Genomic DNA, 20097 nt, shown 5'->3' on the forward strand with positions numbered 1-20097 from the left:
TAAATAAAACACTGCATGGTTCTAAATTTCTATAGTGTAGCTTCACTCTAAATTATATTAAAAGTAAAAACAAAACAAAAATAAACCTGTCATCTTCAAGTCAAGGTACTTGTGATAATCACACACGTGAAGATATGCCATTGTTGGGTATGTGCTTAGACTTTCTCTTCAGTAACAAAACACAAATATGCACTAATTCATCCACACTTCTTTCCCTAGTGCCGCTTTGCACTTGTAACATATGTACCTAAATTAATAATGCAGTTCTGGTCAAACACCCACACAAAGAGAAATGATTCAGGTGAATTTAACCCATGCTTTGATTTTCATTAGTTTCATGCTCTGAAATTAATCCATCTAAGATGTGTTAACTAACACGATTGTGGGAGTCCTTTCACAATGTTCACATGTATCACATCATCACACAGTACACTTTAAAATATATTACAATTTTATTTGTCAGTTATATCTTAATAAAGCTAAAAAATGAAAACTAATCTATCCAAGAATCTATAATAGCAAATACATTTTAAAGCACTTTTTTTAACTGTTAGAGAATAATGTTCTATATTCTTTTCCTTTTTTCTAAAGATGTACAACAGTTGTCACTTTTTAAAAAGCTGGATTTATTGCTAATGAGCTTCAGAAATCAAATAGTCATATATTCTTCATTCAATTAGCCTGATATGCAAAGAAGTTAGTAAGTTGATGAATTTATCTTCTATAGCTTAGTAAATAGTACAGATGAAACGAAGTGATTTTGGAAATAAAGCCCTAATTCTGGCACATAACCAATACGTCCCTGTTATGCTAGTTAAACTGTGTTTTTATGAAAAAAAGTTTCAAAATATCACCGTATACTTGTGCAGTCATTCAACATGAATTAAAAACATACTTTGTGGCAGAACCTGTGCTTAGTATCAGACCGTTTATCTTCTGCCTGTTCCACTCCTCCAGAACCTAATAGCTATCCAAGCAAGAATCTTAAAATAAAAACAAGGAAATATTGAACTGACTCATAAAACATTTTTCAGTGACTCATTTCTTCCTCCAGGATTTCCTACACACTCACTGAAGCAGGAAAGTTCTTCAATAATCCCTTTCATCTTGTGAATTAGTTTAGGACGTATTTAAATAGAAATAAAATTCAAGGGATTCCAGGGATCAATTGGCAATTTGAAATGCAATATTCCTGCAAGATACCTAAAGGCAAAATAGAGCAACAAAAAGCCTGCAGAAAACAGTCCCTGCATACCAGAATCTCTTGAATTTATAGTCAAGAACATCCAGTTGAGAGACGTTGACCTTTGTAACAAGAATCTGGAAAATCAGAGCAACATGAATGGGTCAAAGTATTCATAAAAAGAAAAGTGCTTAGATGGACATTATGCATTTTTTATAATTAAACGTAGTTTACTGCTTGCTACAAAAGAAGATACAGCAATCAAGTAGTAGCTTCCTGGAAAAGAGAGATAAAGTTTTCATCTTCATCTTATCTGAGTTTTCTCAATGCGTCTCCTCTACGGCCTCTTACTTGCCTTTCACTCACATTTCTAGTAGCCTTGCATGGTATTCCTTTAAGTTCTGGCTGCTCTCCAATGCTTGGTATCTCTTTAATTTGCTGTGCTGTTCTTGCAGAACATGTTTCTTCTAATGCCAGCGATAGCGAAAGTAGCTACCGTAAGTTATTGCTTTGGTTTGTGATTCTTTTCTTTGCAGTTGCCCCTTTGCCTGTGGTGTGCATTTCAGATTTTTGCTGTTGTTGTTTTTCAATTGCTGCCCTTTATCATCCTCATCCAAAGCAAATGGCTTGAAATGAAATCATCATCTGATGTGGAAAGATACCAAAGACACTAGGGCGGTGGGTGGACTCATGTGATTTGTGCGAGAGGTAGCAGTCTTGCTAATAAATGACTCCAGCCTCAGTTGGCTGTGGCCTGATGATGCAATTTTCCTAGAGAAGGTGGGGGTAAAGTTCAACTTGGTGGATTCTGACATTCTGCCCTCCAAAATAATTTAAACTCCCTGCAGGAAGGTTGAAAAGTTGTCATGGTTTTATTTTCCTTCTCATTTTGCCTTTTCCTTTCTGTTCCTGGCTCCCCTTTACAAGAGAAATCCTGATAAATTACAGTGTTCCTTTTAAATGGAGCATGAACCTTATATATCTCTTCTCTCCTTGATTAATATTTTGAGGTAGATACTTTGTTATATCTAACTTTAAATTTTGATGGTTGGGGAGAGATGAAAAAGTTTCATCCTCTAATGTTGAAGGAGCTCACATTTTGTTTAAAAGTGAACAAATCTTGGATCAGAAAGCTTAAGTGAAAAGGTAGGTAATTATTTAAAACTTATTTCTGGTGTTTGTTTGGTCACCTCAAGCCATTTGCTTAGTGATATAAAAATATTCACCAAATGCCAAGCACATCCTTTTTATCTGTTCTTGTGGTTTCTTACCACTTATAGGTTTTTGGTGACTAACATAGGTACATGTTATTACTGGGATCCTTACAATTTCTGTAATGTTTATTTATACGCCTTAATGAAATGGGTTACTCAAAAAGCAATTGCTGAGGATATTAGAAAACGGCAGGCCCAATACATATGACCCTCAGCTACCAAGATAGAAATTGGTTGGAGGTTTCTGTTTTGGGGTTTTTTAGTTTTCTTTTGGTTTTTTGTCTTTTTGCTTGTATTAATTGAAAACAAGAGAAGAATAGAATAGCTTTTATTTTTATTTTTTTCCATTACAGCATGGTAATTTACAAAACCATGCCTTTTTTGAGGTAGAACGTCAAATAGTGTTCTTGAAGTGTGACAAATTCAATCTGGATCTTGAGAAAGGCTTTGGATAATCAGATTGGTAGAAAAATAGAAAAAAAAGCACAAAAGAGGAAAGATGACAGATGGAGGAGGAAGATGAAACACACCACAGAACGAAATGAAGAAGAGTTGTAATGAGATGCCTTTGATCAACCAAATAACGTTAGAACCCCCTCATTTCCTTCCTCAACAGAATAAGTCCTGCTGATGAAAGGAATTAAAGTATTCTCGTTCTTAATGTGATCTTTAACATTTGTACATTCTTCCTACTTTTATGATTATCCCAAGTTGGGAAATATTTGCCTTCCCCCATCTCTTCATTTGGTTTTAAAACAAAGAAACCTGGCTGGTTAAGAAGTGACCAAAGATTATCTTCCCTGCGCCTGAAGTACCCTCAATTTAGTATAAGGAAAATATAACTTATTTGTTGGGATTCATGGAGACCCTTGGCCCTAATTTCTTTGGCATCAGTTTTCAGTTTTTAAGTGTTGTGCTTCCATCCTGTAGATACAGGTAGAGAAAGGAAAAGCATCAAATCTTGTTCTTTCAATCCCTTTTATGGAAAGTATATAGGAACTACCTTTTCCTTCAGAAATCTTTTTTTAGAGTATTTCAGAAGCCCCTCTCTTCTCCTTCAGAGATGGGAATGTTCTTCCCAGAATCATTAAGTTATAAAAATTGCACCAGGGCTTTCAGCTGTTTGACAGGTTTTTGATTGCAATGCTCCGAGATGAAATCAATAATTCTTTTCACCCTCAAATAGTAAGTACACATAAATGTTTATTGAGTGAATAAAGGAAACACTTGCAAACAGCTTGAATTATCTATGAGAAGAGAGAAGAGTTGGAACTGGACTCTAGGATATTACTAGAGAAAATGTGGAGTCTAATAATCTATATTGGCCTGGGTCTCATCTGAGAATACAGAAGGTTAGCCATTCAAATTGTTTCCTTTACAAATGAACAAAAGTAGGAAGAGCCTTTGTCATAGCTTAGAAGGGAAAAAAGAATATTTCTTTCTCCAGGATAGAAATATGAGGAATAACACAGGAATATTCTTTAGTTCATTCATCATCCGCTCTAGGTCATGCTCTCTCACAGGCACCTTAAGACCCAATATGAATCTCAATGAACTCTGGAACTCAGCACACGTATAGGGAGAGAGAGAGAGAGATCAATACATTAAAAAAGCACAGAGTGTGGCTGTTTCTAGAATAAAAGTCTGGCCCAAGAATAGTGGGGCTTCAGAGATGATTTCAAAGACGAAGGGGCCTTTGAGCTGAGCTTTGGAAAGATGAGGCACTTGCCAGCTCAGTAAGTTGAAGAAGAAACGTTCTAGGAAGGGCAGTGGCCTGACAAAAGACAGAGGCTTGGGACAGACACGGTTTCATGAAAGTGCCATTTTGAAATCAAACCAGGCTGGATTTTTCTACTGAATTCCTGGCTTTTGCTGTAATTATGACTAACTTCTGTGTTTTGTGGATAGCAGTATAGACAAATACAAAAAAAGACCTCTTTTCACTAATGTTCAGGTGTTATTTTTTACTCTTAGAACCATTCCATGTCCACTCAGGGACAAAATGGCTAAAATAATAGTCAGTGGTTAGAAAGAAGAGCCTAGGCCCGTGTGTTTCACAGCTCCAGAGGGCACCATTCACACTGCATTCTGGAGTTACAGATTGTGCCAACCTTACTTGAAAGCCTCATTTATTTTCTGAGATACACACACATACACATGAATTTACACTAACCTCAGTTTCTAATAAGTAGCTCAGACCTTTGCTGCACCATCTCAAGAATTATAGAATAATTATTTTTTCCGAAGTCCAAGTATATTGAGCACCAGCTAAAATGCAGTTAGTTACAATGCACATTGTCTAATTATGCAAGATGCCATCTCAAACCTTGCAAATCTCTACAAGCTGAAGACCTGCCTTCCTTAAAGCCCAGTGAAGCTCTTTATGTCATTATGGGTATGGGGGAGCTGATGATTATCCTCCTAACCCATTGGTGCTCATCGGTTAAGTAGGATTTTCAAAACAAGGATCTTGAAGAAATGATCTGAGTGAAATTGAGATACTGAAATGAGGAGACCCCAGACTTTCCCTCTGGAATCAGTCAAAATGGTGCCCGTATTCTTCTCCTTTCTCCACTCTTCTCAAGTTTTGCCCTTATATTTCCTCTAGTTCTTTAGTCCTTACAAAGCAATTTTATTACATCTATTATTATCTCATTTGATTTCTGCAACAAAATTATGAGATACACCTTATATTAATACCCCCTTTTACAGATGAGGAAGCTGAAGTTCCAAAGCGCTCTACACCTCACTAATACGATGGCACTGCAAGTCCAGTCAGGATAGTTTAATTCTGAAACTTACACATTTTCACTCTTCCCTATAGTTTGTAATCCAAGCCTCTTCATGTTTTATCTAGTACATTTCAACCATTTCATACTGCCTATCAAGTTAATACAAGCAGCAATATTTATATAGCATCAACTATGTACTAAGCCTGACTTTAAGGGCACTGTGTATAGTAACAGATCTTCTGAAGATCCTTTGAAGACACTGAATCACTAATTCACCATGTGACCTTGAAGAAATCCCTGAACGTTTTTGAACCTCAGTTCTCTCCTATGTAAAATGACTAGCTTGGATTAGAACAGCGATATAAGAAACAGATTTTAATCAAGATTGCCCTTTGACCAACTGGTAGTAGCTGCCTGAAGAATTGTATTGAAAAGTATTGAGGCCAAGTGAGGCTCAGCAGTAATTCGGGCAATGATCGATTTGTAATGCATGTCGAGCGTTCGGAAGGGGGAGTGACATCATCATGTGCTGCAGACTTTCCATCTGTAAACCACATGAACTCCAAACCCTTTCCTAGCGCTAACATTCTGTGGCTCTAGGAACCCAATTAGTTCTTCATAATTTATCCAGTGCAGACACTAAACACTACATTTAGAACATTTAATGTCCTGCCACTGGTCTTCACTTCCCTCCTCTCTCTTTTCTAGTTTTGAAAAAGTTCTAAAAAAGAGCAACTTGTTTTTCCTTATCATGAGGGCATATTTGGGTCTTACTCCAAATCCCTCTTACTGTGACTTGCTTCCAGTTTAAAGATGGTGTTCATGGAGTTGGTTACAACGGTGTCTGCCAAGTCTCTGCCAACCACAGGCGTCCACCCCCAGTACTGTGCCGCTCTCCCCTTTCCAGCCATGCAGTTGCCAAAACAAGACCAAGTAATTGTTCATACCCTTGTGTCGGCTGTTATTTCTGAGTGCCGACACCTCCTGAGCAAAAGATAGAAAAACTACTAAGGATGACTATTTTATGGAGATGACACAGCAGCATTTAAAAAAAAAAAAGAGTTGGCGTTTGCAGATGGAGCACCTTATGCCCTGTCAGTGACTGTGACCCAGGTTCAGCTCCTTTCTCTGCCACCCACCGTTTGTTCACTTGTAAGTTCTGCCCCTATATCCCAGCCTCCACAGAGAATTCTACATCTCTGGCCTTTCTGAGACAGTGCCATATACTCAACAAGGCATCAAAAAAGGTGTAGTTTTGAATGTTGACTCTACTACTTACTAACTGAGGAAACAGGCCCCGTCTCTGAGCCTCAGCTTCTTCATCTGTAAGGTGGAGATCATCAGAGCACCTACCTCAAAATAAATGGCTGTGAAAAATAGGAGGCAATGGCTGTGAAAGCCTTTTATAGCCTGTAAAGTGCTATGCAGACATGAATTATCTTTCTTTCATTGCTGTGGCTTTTTTATTTCTCCCCCTCGTAACCTCCCTCCCACTACCCCTAGGGCTTTTCATTCTTGAACATGAAAGTGAAAATTGGTTTCAGGTGCTGAGTTCACAGTTGTTATGTAATACCAGCTGCCGTAGCATCCCTGCAGGCTTCCTTACATAGTGCCTGATTGTCACAGGGTCTTCAGAATTGGGATGGGCCTTGACATAAGGGATGCTGTCACTGCTGTCTGCCAGTCTTACTGCTCTGAACAAGAACCAGTGCTTTTTGTGGGTTAGAAGTAAACCAAAAAGCAATGGATAAATGAAGAACTACAGAACTCTGTTCTAACAAAGTCAATCAAAGCTATGTTGCTTTGTCCTAGTTTTCTGAATCACACATTGTAGTTACTGACACCAAATATTTTATTTAAGGTTTGCCTTTAGAATGTCCCATCAGAATGATTTGCAAGGCCATTGTAAAGAGATTCCCATGGGAACACGAGGTGTTCTATTTATTTAGAGAAAACCACACTTCCCAGAATGAAAGCATATAGACAGAAACACAAAGTAGAACCTGTCTTTGGCTTCTTTTCTCATCCTGTCTCCTACCACTAGAATCAGAATGCAAATTCATTGTCCTCTTTCTTTATGTTAAGTACTGGGGACACAGTGGTGACTGTGGTATGGGATTCCCAGTCTGGTGCAGAGGCATAAGTATCACCCGATATTTAAAACCTCTGTTATCTGTCCCATGGTCAGGATTCTCCTACCACATATTAATCGTTCCATGGAGATTTCTCTGGACGTTAGTCTAACATTGCAGTGTTAGTCTACCATGCTTCTGTCTCTAAAGCTATGCTTTTTTTCCCCAACCATTTTTACACTTATCCTCTGAATTCCTATGACCTCTGCATATCTCAGCCTTTACATAACTAGAGCTTAGCAATCAATCACCTTTATTATTTTTTGGCCCAGCCTCTGTAAATTTTAGTCGTTTCTTTTTTTTTTTTTTTAAGGGAATCACTTTTTCCTGAATAAAAAAAAAAAATCATGAATCTGATTCCTCACATACCAAACCCCTGCCCTGATGTGGGAAGGTCCCCTGAACACTTTTGGAGCAGCCATGAGTAGGTTCCACTTAGAAGAAGCACCAATGCCTGTTCTCCGTGACTTTAGGAAGTAGCCTAGTGGTGCCATTCTGAGAGTGGGCCCTGCTTGAGGTGAGATGTGGCGCAGGCCCGGGGCCACTTCTCACACTTGAAAAAGTGACACCCTCACTCCCCCCCCAACCCCACCCCAGGGAAGACAGCTGTAATTCACAGCTTTACCCATATATCGCTTAATTTCCCAAAATCAGTTGTCATTATCAAAACTGTCTGTAATACTAACTCCTTTTATGAAATTAACTCACCCGAGGCTGTGACTTCTGAAAGCACATGGCTTTGACAGACTGTGAATGTGTTTCAGGGGCTATGAGGAGATAAAGCAGTGAGACTCATTGCCCTTTGGTTTCAGGAAACAGTACCTCGTATTACACTCCTCCTCTATAGAAAAGCATACAAAAAGCCCTTTTCAACAGCCCTGAACAATTTCCCCACCAAAAGATAATTGGTCCTGGGCCTATGCAAATAAAAGAATAGAGCCTTCGGGGTTTGCAGCTGAATCAGACTAATCCCGTGCCTAGTTCATCAACCGGGCAAAATAGATGATTAAAAAAATAATTGCCTGAAACCAATTTACTTTTCATGGTTATGTGTTGACTTGAGGCTCATCGTGAATCAGAAGGCTTAAAGCAAATGACACTGGAGGGGGCCGACCCTTATGCTACATTGTCTTCCTTCCTTCTCTTTTCAAAGTTTCAAGGCTAGATTTAGCAGCAATTAGAACCAGTGATATAGGGTCCTCCTCAATTTTTTTATCTTCTTAATTGACCCAGCGTTTTCTTGATGAATTAACAGAGTAAAATCCTCCGAGCCCTGTAGTGTGTGCTGATGAAGTTCTTGTCTCGTAAATGAAACAAGCAGACATTTGCTTTTGAACGTTGTTCTTTGGGAAATAAAATGGAAGATGAAATAAAAGGTCCAGGAATTCTGGTAATGTAGCAGTAAACTATTGGAAGGACCCTCTCCTTGAACTCCGTGGGTTCCTTTTAAGTAGGAATGCTGGATGTGAGGCCATAGTGCTGCATTTCTCAGTGTCAGACGGAAGGCGGTCTCTTAGACGGCCAGCCTCCAGTTGTTCCTTAGACTTATGACCTTCGATCACCTGACACTGTAATACTGCTAAACAGCTTTATGGGGGTGAAGGGATTTGGGGAATAGTTCAGGGAGGGAGAGAGCAGGGAAATTAACCCTGAAGTGGGTCTGTTTCCTGGGTTGCAGAGCAGGACTTGTAGCTGTGCTTTGTGATTGGTTGTTAGTCCACCGTAATTTTCCTTTTTTCTCTTCTCAGGAGGACAGGAAGACTTCATTCTTTCTTATGAGCCTGTCACGAGACAGGAAAGTAAGTTTCCCAGCATGCTTTGGTTCCTGATTGACACCATTACAGAAGGGAAAGAGTGAAGGACTAAGGAAAATAAACTCCTTAATAGTCAGCAGTTCCCAGGCCAGACCGTGCTCTCTCTTTGGCCCTGTGACCAAGCAAACAGCTTCCCTGCTGAGTGTGGGCAATGACAGCTCCCAAGAGAATGGAACTACCCTCCAGATGGGAAAGAGCACATCCAAATCATAAAGAGCCCCACCTGCAGGATCGAAGCATAAAATCTCCATGCAGATTGACATCCACTCAGTATTAAGAAGGGCTTTTTAACAGACCTGTTGTAAGGTATAAGCTACCTTCTAGGCTGCTCCGAAGCCTGGGTGGAATTTATACAGAGGCTAATGGCATCAGAGGAGGAATTGTACCAAATGAACTTTAGAGTTCCTTGTAACCCCATGATCACAAAGGAATTGGGAAAATCCAAGCAGAGCATGGAGAGTATTTTGAGCTAAGGAAAAGAAATTATAAAAACATAAGGTGTGGGCTTCCCTGGTGGCGCAGTGGTTGAGAGTCGCCTGCCGATGCAGGGGACACCGGATCGTGCCCTGGTTCCCACATGCCGCGGAGCGGCTGGGCCCGTGAGCCATGGCCGCTGAGCCTGTGCGTCCGGAGCCTGTGCTCCGCAACGGGAGAGGCCACAACAGTGAGAGGCCCGCGTACCACAAAAAACCCCAAAAAATCAAAACATAAGGTGTCATTACTGCAGATGATTACTTTTTAAAGTCATTGCCTAAACAATGGTCAAACAGCTACTTTTTCTCCCATTCAGTTGACTAAATTCAGTAGTTGTTTTGACATTGTGTAGGCATAACTGTAGAGTAAGCAAAACCTCTCCAAATGTTTCTTGTCATTGACAGACACTGCAGTTGTTTTTCCCTGCAGAAAGTAGACTCAGCCATCAGCCGACACACTGTGTTAAACATCAATTTCCCTATGCAGGGTTGTATGGGCAGTTTATCCACCGAAGTGTTACCCTTACCAGTTCTTGGTGTTTGGCAGTTTTGCCTTAAGACCACAGTGGTTTCCAAGTCTTTCTCCTCATCTGCATCTTCCTTTCCATTTCTGCAGTAAACTATACCCGGCCAGTGATTATCCTGGGCCCCATGAAGGATCGGATCAATGATGACTTGATATCTGAATTCCCTGACAAATTTGGCTCCTGTGTGCCTCGTAAGTATCTAAACAAAGCTTGTCTCCTTTTGAGATGATAAAATGTAATTCTGTTCCTCCAGTAGTCTCTCCAGTGATTCAGATACCATCAGTTACCTAGTTTCCAGGCATCTCATTTAATTTTCCCCGCCGAACACGTTTCATCTACGCTGCCATGTGTTGTTCTCTATTTAGTGAGTAAATGATGTGGTCCCCTAGAGGGCAGGATGAATCCTTTCTTTGTATCTCCCATAGCATTTAAAATAGCATAGGTTTGTTTGTTTTATTTTTAAAAAGGGACCTCCCTGGTGGTCCAGTGGTAATGAATCCGCCTTACGATGCAGGGGATGCGGGTTCCATCCCTGGTCAGGGAACTAAGATCCCACATGCCACGGGGCAACTAAGCCTGCGTGCCTCAGCTAGAGCCCGCGTGCCACAAACTACAGAGCCCACGCACCCTGGAGCCTGCACACCACAACCAGAGAAGAGAAAAACCTGCAGGCCACAACTAGAGAGAAGCCCACGCACTACAGCAAAGAGCCCACGCGCTGCAACGAAAGATCCCGCATGCTGCAGCTAAGACCCGATGCAGCCAAAAATAAATAAATAAATAATATAGATTTTTTAATAAATAAAATAGCATAGGATTATTGATAGGCATCGGTATGTTCTTACTGATTGATGGAAATGCCACTGAAGCATCTTTTCCCATAGAATAACATTACCGAACCAGGTTCGCTGAGATGCCGAGGTTTGCAAGTTTGCAACAAAGAAAGGGTTAATTCACGAGGGAGCCAAGTGAGGAGACTGGAGAACGAATCTCAGACTCTCAGACTCGCTGCCTCCTCGAAGGCGAGAAACGGGATATTTGTGGGACGAAGGAGCAGGGCGGTCTGAGGTGTGGGGAGCATGGGGAAGGGTGATTGGAAATAAGAAAAAGGTGAGGTAAATGTCATTCTGTGCAGGTGCAAGTAAGCTACAGGCTTCCTCATGGCAAGCATGTTCAGAAAATCACAGCATTAGCATGTTCTGAGGGTGGAGTTTGGGACCCCCTGATGTCAGGTCACCAAGTGGACATTGGCACTTGCCCAGTTGGAGGGTCGGTGGTCTTAACCAGCTCAAGCTCGAACTGGACGCAGCTGACTCTGAGTTCCTGAAAAACAGCTCAGGCAAACACATCGTTTGGGTTGTGTGACGCTTGGAGGACCTGCACGGTTTTTTTGTAACAACAAAGTGAGCTCAATCAGTGAAGGCAGGTTACAGGTTTAATGGATCTAACTGGTGATCACCCTCAGTTACAAGAAAAGAGATCAGAAACAAAGCCATCTATTAAAATCACATCTATTAAAATCTCAGGATGACTTAGGGCCGTGTGTCATTGCAAAACAAAATAGCCTTTCCCAAGTGTTTCACAGCCTCAGGAGTTGGGAAGATGCAGACAAGGATTATAAAATTTTAACCCACCCTCCTGGCCACTGCAAACTTTAATCTGCTTTCTTGTCATTATGGACAATCATCAGGTCTGCTGGTCCCTCTGGTACACTCAGGGCTACATGCCTGTAAGAGGCTATCTGCTCTCCTTCCTCCCATTTGCCACCCACCCACTCACCACTTCCATCTCTACTCCCACTGTGTCACATAAAAATACATAGAGGCCTTCTGTGTACATGGACAAACCCACCAGGGAATTTTAATTTATTAGATCATCGAGCTCTTAAATCTGATCTCAACAGATATTTCTTTCTCACTCTGCAGTTTTTAAGCTTTATGCTCTGAAGTGTCTCTTACATTTCAAGACTGCAAATGTCTCCCGGAATACAGAAGAATAGCAAGAATTGCATGTGTGCAGTACATGGGCAGGAGGGAACTAGGATGACTGTGCTATCTCATGAAACTGTTCCCAGCAAGGATTCTGGGGAGCGACTTTGCCACAGAGCATACCCTGAGAGAGACTCCAGATAGAAATGATCAGGTCAAACCCGAGGCCATTCGTCACAGCTCCCAGCTTGTTCCTCCACTTTTGAAAGAAAAAAAAATCCTTTAACACCATTTTTACTTCCCCTCCACCTTGCATAGTCTCCTCTTTCTCTTTTTTTAATTAATAGCACTATTTTATGAAAATCAATACATGTTCATTGTACAAAACATGGAAAATGATAAAAAGTTAAACAAGAAAATAAAAATACAGAATCCCACAAGGTACCCAGAAGTAACATCACTGCTAATATTTTCATAGATTTCTACCTATTCTTTCTTTTCATGCATTTTCTCCCATGATTAGGCACATATTAGATAGATAGATAGATAGATAGATATTTTTTGCTTAATATCATTTAAAATTTTATAACTTTTAAATGATTATTATATCATAATTAATACTTTCTCACTTATGGGTATTTTGGGTTTCCTCTACTTTTCAATATTATGAATTATAACTCAAATACAATTATAATTATGTGTAATAATTATTTATAATTTATAAATTAATGTAGTGAATATCTTTAAGGATAAAACTTCATCCAAAGTTTTTTTTTTTTTTTTTTTTTTTTTTTTTTTTTTGCGCGGTACACGGGCCTCTCACTGTTGTGGCCTCCCCCGTTGCGGAGCACAGGCTCCGGACGCGCAGGCTCATCGGCCATGGCTCACGGGCCCAGCCGCTCCGCGGCATGTGGGATCTTCCCGGACCGGGGCACGAACCTGTGTCCCCTGCATCGGCAGGCGGACTCTCAACCACTGCGCCACCAGGGAAGCCCCAAAGTTTTGATAATTTTTAAAGATGGATTTCTAGGAAGAATATCTGGGTAAAAGATGAAAAATATTTTAACATTTTTTTAATGTTAAGGATAAATTATATTTAACCCAATATATCCAGAACAATACCATTTCAATTGTAATCAGTATAAAAATTATTGAGGTATTTCATAATTTTTGGTAGTAAGTCTTGGAAATCCAGTGTGTATTGTATATGTATGGACCAGCCCCATTTTAAGTGCTCTTGAATGGGGCTGCTGGTGACCACACTGAGCAAGGCAGGTATAGAATGTATCTTACTCCCTCCTGTATTCTTTCTTTTTAATACAATTTTTAAAGATTACTTTCCATTTACAGTTATTACAAAATTATTGGCTATATTCCCAGCGTTGTACAATACATCCTTGAGCCTATCTTACACCCAGTAGTTTGTACCTCCCACCCCCTCACCCCTAATATTGCCCCTCCCCCCCATAACCACTAGTTTGTTCTCTGTATCTGTGAGTTTGCTTCTTTTTTGTTACATTCACTAGTTTGTTGTATTTCTTAGATTCCACATATAAGTGATATCATGCGACATTTATCTTAACGTTCTTTTTTTATTTATAACGTTAAATTATTTTCCCTTCTCTTCTTACCAAAAAGTTTAACCATTTCTATCTATGGTTAGAGTTGATGACTTTTAGTCCCTCCTTAACTGTGACCGTCTCATTTTACATCTTTTAAAATCCCCGGATATATTTATACTGCATGTCCATTTTTTAATATGAGACATTTTTTTACTTCTTTGCTTGTCCCATAATCTTTTATCATGTGCTAGACATAGTGATGCTACATTATTGGGCATCTGGATTTTGTTATCTTCCTTTATAGAATATTAAGTTTTTGTTCTGGCAGGTAATAATTTACTGACAAATCTGCTTCTTCCAGTTTTGACTTGGTTTTAGGGTTTGTGAAGGTGGGTCTAGAGTAAGTCGAGAGTAACCTCATAACATGCGGCCCTTCTGGCGTCTCAACCAAATGCACAGTCTGGCTGAACTTCAGAGTCTCCTAGCACTGCATGACCTCTAGACACTCTCCATTTGGAAGTGAAAATGGAGTAAATGTGGAGTCCCTTCGTGTTGCTCTTAAGTATTACAGCCCAACACTGCCTGTTGTCTGATGCCTGAAAATATATTTCCATATATTTTATCTAGTTTTATAGTCTTTACAGTGGGAGGCTAAGCCTGGGACCTGCTACTATGTCATGGTCCTTCATATTACATATTTTTATATATCTATGCTGAGGGTGTAAAAATATATGTATAAAGGCAGTTTATGAGTATAAAGTTACCTTATTTTCATCTTTTTTGTTTTATAAAGATACTACGAGGCCAAAGCGTGACTACGAGGTGGATGGCAGAGACTATCACTTTGTCATTTCCAGAGAACAGATGGAGAAAGACATCCAAGAGCACAAGTTTATAGAAGCCGGCCAGTACAATGACAACTTGTATGGAACCAGTGTGCAGTCTGTGAGATTTGTAGCAGAAAGGGTATGTTCCCCAATCATCTTACGTCTCCCCTGAAGAAGGTTCCCAAGTGGCAAACTGCATTGTTTTGGTCATTACTCCTTCCTGATTTCAGCTGTAAATTTTGATTAAATATTCCTTTTAAGACCTCTAAGCAGAGATTCCCTTTAGAGCAAGATCATTAATCTTTATTCTAATCTCAATAAAGACTGACCTGGCGGGGAGAGGAGGAAAGGGAGCTATAAACCTAAAGGCAATTAACAGCTTGAAGCTTATGGAGATTCACTTTATCCTTGACTCACTTCTCTTTGGCCACAACATTGAATTTACTTTAAAAACTTTGTCAGTCTTCGTTGTTTAGATCAGGGTCCTCAATTCTTTTTGTTAGCAGGAGTTAACTTTTCATCTCCCTGAACACTCGAGATCCTCCTGGTGGAGGGGTAGATAGATGGGGAGGACTGCCTGGCCTGTTGCTGGCAGACATTTTAACTCAGAGAAGGTGTAGATGCTGTGATTCCCCTCCTCCTGATGATTTCAAGGGCGTGGAAATGAGAAGAACGTTCAAGAGAGAATAGGATAGGAACGCACTTCAGTGTACCTTTAAGATTTGCCTAAGGAAAGATCCTAATCTCCTGTGAACACAGAGAACCAATTTCATAGAAGAAAAAAAAGAGTTAAGAGGCAATCATATTTGTTGGATTGATTGGATTTGACACAACCTTCCCCCCCCCCTTTTAATGTATTGGTTTAAAAGATTAAACAAGAAATGTTCCTGTCTGTCTGAGAATACAGTAAAAAGGTGGGTCTGCTTTCTTCTCTCTGGAAAGCTGGCTTCTTTGAGCTGTATCATACTGTTTCGAATCAGCTTCCCGGATAATGGCATCTATTCTCGTAGACACAACCTTTGTTACCTCGAACTGTTCTGTGAATAATCTGGCCAGTGAATAATCAAACTGCATTTAGACATTTTATATAACTGCTGCATTTCACACATAGCAAACTTGGAATTTATGTAAGTGGTAAAGGCTTGAGCCACCTTAGTGTGTTTCTCCTATAAAAGCTCAAGTACTCACTGGACTCTCTTCATTTTTACACGGATATTATGGATGAGTTTTTATCCCTTTTATTGATTTAGGACTATTTCTATTTGCATAGTATGCTTTTTCTCTTCTTTTGTAAAGCTCTTTAGCCTCGGGGTAATGAAGCCATTTCCCTCCAGGAGGCAGAATATGATGTGAGGCAAATGTGTCTGTTTTTCCAGAAATACTTTATAAAGCAGCTCCTTGCTCTGAGCACTCATTGCAGTGGAAAGCAAGTTAAATGAGGTGTGCTATAGTGTAATAGGGTTTTTATTTGTTAAGAAACAAGATATTTAAACACTATGCAAGCCTATCTCTCAACATTTAAGATAAAATATTTAAGGTAACTCTTTGTGTCTGTCCTTGCTTTATACTAGACTGAGCATATCGAAGGCAGGATACATATAAACACTCAGCAGATGTTTATGGGATTGTTCTAAACTCACATTACCATTCTTCCAGATTTAACGTTGGTCAGGGTGAGACAATAAGGTATCTATTTATTTCAACCAATAAGACTTGGGTTTGAGACTTTGGGCAAGTTAGTATTTTTAAGCCTTAGTCTTTTCTTCTGTAAAATGCAGTTGATAATATGTACCTCATAGGTAGGGATTTCTTCTTTGACAATTTGGGAATTTCTTTTTGACAGTTGTTTTCAGATATGGTTTATGAGCGTTTCATGAGGGTGGACTCAGTCATATTACATATGGCTACACAGCTTCCTTGTGCAGAGCATCAGGTATTTATTTAAGGAAATAAAGTTAACTGAGATAACACAAGTAAAATATCTATCTCAGTGACAGACGCTTAGTAAAGGAGTAAGAAATATAAATTATTGCAAACATTTGGTTATGACCCTGTATATCAACTTTTGTTTATGCTTTGCAGTGATTCTTTTTCAAAATTTGAAATCCAGTATCTTTTACCTCCCTCTAAAACATACTTACTTTTTTTTTTCCTTTTGGTTTGATTATGATCATTCTTCCTGGATTAACTCCATATTTTTCTTCTCTTTCTTCCAGGGCAAACACTGTATACTTGACGTATCAGGAAATGCTATCAAGCGGTTACAAGTTGCCCAGCTCTATCCCATTGCCATCTTCATTAAACCCAAGTCTCTGGAACCTCTGATGTAAGTGGAGGACAGCGGCGGCCTTCATCCAGCCCCCTGTTCCGTACGACAGAGCAAATTGTTAACAGCTCTTTGTCATAAATGCTTACAAATGGGAACTGCCATTGTTGATTTTTTTGTTTTTTAAGAATTCCCTTTTTTAATGATAGGTGAAAGTTCTTTTGAAAGACTAGAGACATAATGTCAATAATTCCTTAAAATGTCTTCACTAATGTTTCTTGATTTTTGTTTTCATTGCACAAGTTGTTTTTGTGTGTGTGATATTTTCATTTTGTCTTGCAGTTTTGAAGGTAGGTTGGTTTGGTTTGTTTTTGTTTTATCTTGCTTTGCTTTCCAAATGATAGGAAGCAATCATCTTTAAATTATCTCTTACTTTGGAGAGCAGTTCCACTAGTAAATTTTTTTAAATGTGTGGGTTTTCATAGAAGGAGCAAACAATATTTTAGACTCTTTGCATTGGCATTTCACGTTGTTATAGCATAGAATTCTCATGTTTCTTAATTAAAACCTCATGTTATATAGACCGCTGTCCTTAATAGGGCGTTTTCTTAGTGGTCTTTCAGTAAAACATCTACAAGCTTAACCAAAAGCTCCAGACCTGTGTACGTTTATAAACAAGGGGAAAATGCATGACTTGGATTTTTTTGTTCTTTTTATCTTTAAGCGAATGTGTAAAATATCTTCCTGCAAAAATCAGTAAACAAAATGGGCAGATATTCATGATCTGGCTGTAAAGTAACAATATTTTTTGTGCCAATTTGATACAAATTGGTGGCATTATTTTGTAGACCACTCTCATGCAAAAGTGACGCTGCAGTAGCCATAAAAGTAGCAGAGCAAAAAGGCTAAGAGCAGGGACTTGAAAATTAATCAGGCTAGGTTTGGTTCTTTCCTTTGCCACTGTTCAGTTATGTGAGCTCAGGCAATTTGCTTAACATCTGTAAGATTTAGTTCCTCACCTCTAAACTAAGCACATTGATGATGCAGACCTCATAGAGCTAGTGTCAAGGTTAAACAGCATCTTGAATGTAGAGTTCTCCATATGGTCTTTGGCATATAATAAGCACTCACTAAATGGTAGCTATTATTACTATAAAAGATTTCAAGTTACTTTATTGTAAGAGGAATAAGACTATTTTATCATTACAAACCATGTAAACAGTGCCATTTCCAAGAGGCCACAAGAGATGACACCAGTGTGTCCATTGTAAGAGCTTTGCCCAAATATGCCTCCATTTGGGCCTCAAGACATTAGAGCATTTGGCAGGGTTCAGAAGTGAACCACGAAGTACTAGAAAACAGTGTTTATGGAAAGACCAAAGAAAATGAAATCATTCATCCCAGAGGAGAAAGCAGTTACTTGTAGAGGATATCGACCAATTATTCGGCACCTTCTCTAGAAGGAAGAAGCGACAGTAGCTGGAATTGCAGTCTAAGAGAATTAAGTTAAATACATAGTCGATCTCTAGGGAAATTGCCAGAGATATATCTTAAAAGCAGAATAGACTCCCATAAATAAAAGATGGACAAAGTTCTTACCAGGATGAAAAAATAAAGTCAGGAGGTCACTCTTAGTACCTTCTGCCCCATGAATTTAGGTATTAATACCTAAATTAGGTACTAATTAGGTACTAATACCTCTTTATATATCATAAAGAGCTTTGCCCACAGCTAGCACTGTGGAAAAATATGTGTTGAAGATAAAATAATGGTTGTTGATAGTATTATCCCTAATGGTACATATTAAATTCCTCCTCTTGTAAGCTACTGTGTTGGGCATTGAGCAAAGTGAATTAAGCAACCGCAAATTTCCTTGAGTAAAAGTGATTTATAATCTGCGAAGGGCCTCGTAAATGTTATTAGTACTGCTAACATTAATAAGAAGCATAGAAATATGGCCCCCACCTCCTGGGAACTGCATCTTAAAGGCCCGTTTCAGAAATAGAAAAATAAGTTTTCACATCATAAACATGCAATGGGATAAGTGGCTTCCGGGGAAAGGGAGGCCTGAGGGAGAAACCGCAGCTGCACATTTGGTTCAGTGCAACACTGGGGGATGTTCTCAGCAGGAGAAGGTCTACTGCTTTCCACAACTATGAGATGCCTTGTTTAGTTTTGCCTTAGGGCCCTGTCACGGCCATGTATCATCAAGGAAAATCAAGCCTGCTGAAGGCTGGACTCCACAATGAGACAGTGACTCTGACATCATTTGCTGCAGCCATATGTGTAGTACCGTAACGGTGACATTCAAACCAATGTGATCTTATTAGGAAATGCTAGACGCTTCCTTTCTAGCTCACTCTTTTTCTGAGGGTTTTACTTGAGGAGCAAAGCTGGCATGAATTGCCCATTCCGCAGGGAGGGGTGAAGGCTAGGTCACCTGGAACAAAAGCATGGCAGCTGCCACATTTAGGCACTGATAGATCATCACACACATTATTCTCAAGTGCATCATCCACATCAAACCACAGCACTTATTAGCACATACGTAGCTGACTCTTCAGAGGAGCATAAAATCAAGGGCGTATATGAAACAGGTGTTTTTTTACATTGTACCTGCCGTGTGACTTCTATTCCCCACCCCCATCCCATGGCGATAAGAAGCTTTCCTGTGGCTCCCCACACTTCCACCCCAATCTGCTTTTACCTTCTTGCTCCCATGATGGCCTGTGTTTACTTCTGTCTTCAACTGTATCATAATTATGTTTGTCTAGCTCTCCAGTCGTTCATTGTTTCATTTCTTCGTTCACTTATTCATTCAGTAAGTTAAGTGTTGACTCAGCTCCATGCCACATGCTAGTGAACAAGCCATGGTCTCCGCCCTCAAAGAACTAGCAGATTGGGCAGGGAGACAAAACAAGTTCATGTATTAGAGGATAAAACCCTAAATTCAGTATTGCTACAGTAAACGCAAAGGGAATTCAGAGAAGACAGACCAGTATGGACCAGGGAAGTCAAAGAAGAACCAGACCTACATGATTTCTTGACATCTGGAGCAAAACACTTTCTTTCTGTGAGAAGATACCTTGGTTTAGCCCAGCATCTCCTGCCACCCAAGAGTGACAGCCACTCAAAGCTTCTAGGGCTAGTGCTGTTTAGGAAGAGAATTATAGATACCATCCCTCAGTTGAAGATGAGTTTACTTCAACAACAAGACTTCAGGAAACTCCCACTTCTGTATATTGCAGCCATCAACATCAAGTCCAGAATTGTGTTAGTGTCAGACTTCAGTTTTGTTTTGTGTTTTTCTAAATAAGGGCCTCTTTTGAAAGAAAGTCTTGGCATACTGGAAAGTCTATTTCACTAAAAATTGGTTTCAAAAAAAAAAAAAAACCTTTGAGTTCTTACATCAAATTCACTCTTTTACCTTAGGCAAGTT

General features: G+C 39.6%; 1 protein-coding gene across 6 annotated transcripts in view; it reads left to right on the forward strand.

Moving 5' to 3' along the window:
- The window catches only part of DLG2 (discs large MAGUK scaffold protein 2), an 812656-nt gene that overhangs the window by 788868 nt on the left and 3691 nt on the right, over positions 1-20097 (forward strand). For all 6 annotated transcript variants that reach the window (XM_082844899.1, XM_082844901.1, XM_082844902.1 and 3 more), the window contains 4 exons: positions 9010-9060; positions 10165-10266; positions 14359-14531; positions 16609-16718. In XM_082844899.1, the coding sequence (XP_082701025.1) occupies positions 9010-9060; positions 10165-10266; positions 14359-14531; positions 16609-16718 (436 nt within the window). The remainder of the gene's footprint in view (positions 1-9009; positions 9061-10164; positions 10267-14358; positions 14532-16608; positions 16719-20097) is intronic.

Source organism: Leucopleurus acutus (genome assembly GCF_964270905.1).
Source record: "Leucopleurus acutus genome assembly, chromosome: 8".
Classification (NCBI taxonomy): Eukaryota; Metazoa; Chordata; class Mammalia; order Artiodactyla; family Delphinidae; genus Leucopleurus; species Leucopleurus acutus.